General features: G+C 52.7%; 2 protein-coding genes across 3 annotated transcripts in view; both read right to left on the reverse strand.

The window, feature by feature from the left end:
- LOC103469477 (protein spinster homolog 1) overlaps nt 1-1,921 on the reverse strand; it is an 18,158-nt gene extending 16,237 nt beyond the window's left edge. The window contains exons 1-7 of the mRNA XM_017306154.1: nt 1,835-1,921; nt 1,215-1,301; nt 1,072-1,132; nt 867-993; nt 718-798; nt 426-648; nt 97-241 (exon numbers count right to left, since the gene is read on the reverse strand). Coding sequence (XP_017161643.1) covers nt 97-241; nt 426-648; nt 718-798; nt 867-993; nt 1,072-1,132; nt 1,215-1,301; nt 1,835-1,882 — 772 coding nt within the window. The 5' untranslated portion in view covers nt 1,883-1,921. The remainder of the gene's footprint in view (nt 1-96; nt 242-425; nt 649-717; nt 799-866; nt 994-1,071; nt 1,133-1,214; nt 1,302-1,834) is intronic.
- A 1,078-nt stretch (nt 1,922-2,999) lies between these two features.
- sgf29 (SAGA complex associated factor 29) overlaps nt 3,000-4,276 on the reverse strand; it is a 5,873-nt gene continuing 4,596 nt past the window's right edge. Inside the window, exons 9-10 of one of the 2 annotated variants that reach the window (XM_008417172.1) lie at nt 3,810-3,972; nt 3,000-3,391 (exon numbers count right to left, since the gene is read on the reverse strand). In XM_008417172.1, the coding sequence (XP_008415394.1) occupies nt 3,275-3,391; nt 3,810-3,972 (280 nt within the window). In that variant the 3' untranslated portion in view covers nt 3,000-3,274. Of the gene's footprint in view, nt 3,392-3,809; nt 3,976-4,276 lie in introns of both variants that reach the window. The other variant, XM_008417171.1, reaches the window with a different exon arrangement.

Raw genomic sequence — 4,276 nt, forward strand, 5'->3', positions numbered from 1 at the left:
CGGTCCGGTCCGGTCCGGTCCGGTCCAGTCCAGTCCAGTCCAGCCCGGTCCGGTCCGGTCCAGCCCGGCCCGGTCCACCGAGGTCCTGTGACTCACCTAAGATGTCTGCGATGCCGAGGCCCAGCTGGCCCACGGTGGCGCCGGCCGGAAGCTCCAGCTCCTCCCTCAGCAGCAGCAGGCGAGGGGGCGGGACTTCCAAGATGGCGGCCAGCCGGCCCAACACCTCGCTGAGCCGGGTCGACTGGAACAGAACCGCCACAAACCGGGTCACACTTCCGGTCCATCGGACCCAAGATGTCCTCCACAGGACCGACCCAGGAACCACCGTGGATCAGGACCTGGTTCTGATCCGGACCAGGTTCTGACCTGGGTCACATGGTTCTGGAGGACCGAGCAGCTTTGGACCCGTTTGGTTCTGAACGTACCGGCAGCACCAGAACCTTGTGGACGTCAGTCCGGCAGCGGATCTTCAGTGGAATCTCCCGCGGCGAGTCGGACGCGTCCGCCGGGCTCATGATGATGACATCATCACTGTCGTCGGTCGGGTCGGATCTTTGGTTCCTGCGGTTCCGGCGCCGACCGGATCTCTGGACCGGAGGCTCCGGGGACAGAACGGAACTGACGGCTCGCAGCTTCTTGTTGATCTCACTGGACAGAGGACAGACGGCCTGAGACAGAACCAGAACCGGACAGGACCAGAACCAGAACCAGACTCACCTGATCTTCCGCCGGGCCTTGCTGGACTGCTTCTGGACCGGGCTCTCAGGCGGCGGCGGGGACGGGTAGCCAGCGTGTCCTCTGGGACGAACAGAGACGTTAGCGACGGAGCGTCCGGACTGGGCAGAACCGGCCGCGGTCCAACTCACAGCTGGTTCTCTGCAGGTTTGGATCGGAACCGCCCAGGTTCTGATTCCTCCTCGGAGTCACTGAGCTCCACCACCGCTGGCCTCCGGGGGTTAAACTCCGCCCACAGGCTCTCATCGCCGCCATCATCTGGTCAGAGGTGGAAGCAGCATGCGGTCAGAGAGGTGGAGCCCCCTGGCGGCCGGCGGCGCCGCTGCAGCGCCTTACCTGAGCTCTCCCTCCCTCCAAGCAGGCATGCTGTGGGCTTCAGCTGCAGACTGCTGCTCACCTGGACACACAGACACCACACCGCCGATCTGGGGTCAGAACTGGGTCAGAACCGGGCCAGAACCGGGTCAGAACCATCTTACCCTGCTGGAGTAGACAGGGACAGGGACAATGGCGGCGGGGTTGAGGCGTCTGCGTTTGGCTGAAGGCTGGAGGTCGCTGCTGGACACCTGAGGACATGACAGGAACTGAAGAGGTCAGAGGTCAAATCCAACTGGCTGCTGAGCAGAGCCTGGACCTCATGAGGACGGTTCTGATTGGCTGCTGCTCTGGCGCAGCCGGATGCATCGAATGACCCCAGGAACTGGGAGGGTCGTTAAATCCCGTTTCATCATCCAGTGTTTCTACAGGACAGACTTTATTTCTTCTTCTGGTTCCATCTGCTGCTCTAACCGCTTTATTGCTGGTGAATCCACGTTTTACCGATTCTGTTGTCTTAAACAGCCTCTGATCATCAGATGAATACAGCATATTTTACTTCCTGTGTATCAGAGCCCTAATAAAAGACTCTTATTGTGAAAAACTGGTCCTAGCGACGCTAATGTTCAGATTTTGATCATGAGAGGAAAGTTTGACTCGTCTCTAAAGCTTCCCGCCTCCGTTTCTCTCCTTGAATCATAAAGTGTTGCGCTAAGAGCCGCCAGCCTCCGCCGCTTCCACATGAAGCGTTTTAAAAGCGGCAGCAGGTCCGTCAAACACTCACCGTGTCCGCCATGATTGTTTCTGCGCAGAGCGCCAGCTGGTGCTGCATTCACGGACTGTCGGAGAATATGATTACTGCAGGGATTTTACCTGATCGGCGCTGCTTTCGGGAACTTATCTTTAAATATTGTCGAAAGGTTCATGTATTTTAGCACCTCGGTTTAAAATACGAAACTCATCTAATATTTAGATTCATTAGACGCAGAGGGAAATATTTCTAAGCCCAGCTTTAATTCCTCAGATAATTCAGATATTTTATAGACAAATGTAAAAGGTTTCCGTACTGAACTGTGGGCCTGTCGTTGTGCAGCACCATACCTGGGCTCAGTGTTTGTTAAAATGAATTCCTGCATTTATGCAGCGCGGCGTGCCGAGATGTTCAGGAATCCCAGGCAGCCTGAAGCTACCATCACGCTACGGGCTGCAGCGCGGAAACAGAACGGCTTTGAATTTTAATCATTATCGACTCTTTTTTATTGCTGAACGTTCTTGGAAAGATTTGAATCTTAAAATGTGAATCTGGGCGTTTTGTGTCTGGATGGAGAATTTAGTGAGGAATCATCTCCGTCCTGGACGAAGTTAGTGGTTCCGGTCCACTTTTCCTCCAGACCTTCAGGTTCTGGTGTTCTGTCTGTCTGTCCAGCATACTTTACGGTCAWACCTGTAGAAGTTTCATTTTGTGTGTTTCGTTTCTTAGACGTTTACGGTAAAAGTTGTTTAATTAAGTTGCTATGGTAACCAACAAATTAACATAAATGACTTTTGCCGTTTCCAGCAGAACATCATCTTTCTGGACGCTGCGTGGAAATAACTACATTTTTCTGTTTTATTTTTTTATTTACCGTAAACTTCTGAGAAATAAAACAAAATGAAACTGCTACAGGTCTGACGGATTTATAAGAAACGTAATATCGATGTGCGCATGCGCATTACCACGTGGCGCGCTGGATTGACGAGGTCTGACAGACAGACAGAACACCTGTTCTCCCGGTTCTGATGTGGAACCGCTGGAGCTCGTGCTGGATCTGAAGGTCCGTTTCCAGTTCTGATCCAAACCCAGTGAAATGAACCAGAGCTTTACTGGCTTCCCGCCTGCTGGTCCGTCAATAATTAGTGATGTTCTGATGAGAAAACGTTGATGATGAAACACGAGTTTCTGAACTGAATCAGCAAAACAATTAGTAATAAATTTTATTCAGAATCTTCTTCTGTTGGTATTATGTACAAAAGTGAATCATCGGAAATACTAACATGAAAACAAACGTAAGGAGCAGCTCCTGTAGAGACGACCTCCTGATGAAATTATTGATTTAAAGTGTTTAATATGAAAACATCAGAAAGCTTCACTGCAGACATGAGGACAAAGTTTCATCAGGACACTCTGCCCTGCAGTTCCTGCTCTGGCCAGCAGGTGACGCTCCACGTTCAGTCGCCTGCAGCCTCACTTCTTCTTGTTCTCCTTGCAGGCCACCACGTAGCGCTGCGCCACGTTGAGCGGCGGGGAGTATCCGTCGGCGTACGACGTGTCCTCGAACAGAACCGAGTAGTCGTCCTGCGGCTGCACACAGACACACGCTGACGTCAGCCGGCGCTCCGCATCGCCCCGCTGAGCTCAGCTGCTCAGTTTACAATCTGCTGCAGGAAACATCTCACACCTCCAGCTGCTTCCACCTGGAGGTCATTTAAAGGGCCAGCGCTGTGTTTTGAGGCACCTGGCGCCATTTTAGAGTGTGATGTGGTAACTGTTACCTACAGTTACATATTTTTATACGTGTGTATACACACATCTAATACGACTAAATAAGTCTGACTTCCCAGTTGAATGTGTTGAAATTGGGCGTCTGTCTCTTTAAGAAGCTCCTGCTCTTTGCCGTGGAGATGAAAGGGTTAAACATGAGAGAATCATTCTGATGTTCTAACGAGATCAACAACACTGAGGCGACGTCGGCCCTTTAACGGGTGTGACTGGTCCTCACCCTGTGCGGCGGCGCGTGGATCAGGGCGCGGTAGAAGCAGGTGGTCTGTGGGTAGAGGGCCAGAACCAGCTGGTCCTTGCTGAACAGCGCCTCCGGGTCCGTCTCCGGGTTGGCCTTCCACTGAGGCAGCGGGATGATCCTCCGCCGGCTCAGCGTGTGCCTCCTGCTGGGAACCACAGCCGCCGTCAGGAGCCGCTCACAAAACTTCAACAGAAAGTTCACGCTGAAACCAGAGGCGTGCCGATCGATCGGCCACCGACCATCATCAGCCGATCACTAAAACCGATCACCTGCATCAGCAGCTCATCCCTTCTCACCGCGCAGAAACTGATCCTGTCGGCTGGAACTAGAACGATCAGCGGACGGGGAAGTTTGATCCATCCATTGATCCATTGATCGATTGATGGATCAATGGTGTGACAGTTCACTGCTTCCATCCATCATGTATCCATCCATCCATCCATCAT

The sequence above is a fragment of the Poecilia reticulata genome, linkage group LG8, assembly GCF_000633615.1.
Source record: "Poecilia reticulata strain Guanapo linkage group LG8, Guppy_female_1.0+MT, whole genome shotgun sequence".
NCBI lineage: Eukaryota > Metazoa > Chordata > Actinopteri > Cyprinodontiformes > Poeciliidae > Poecilia > Poecilia reticulata.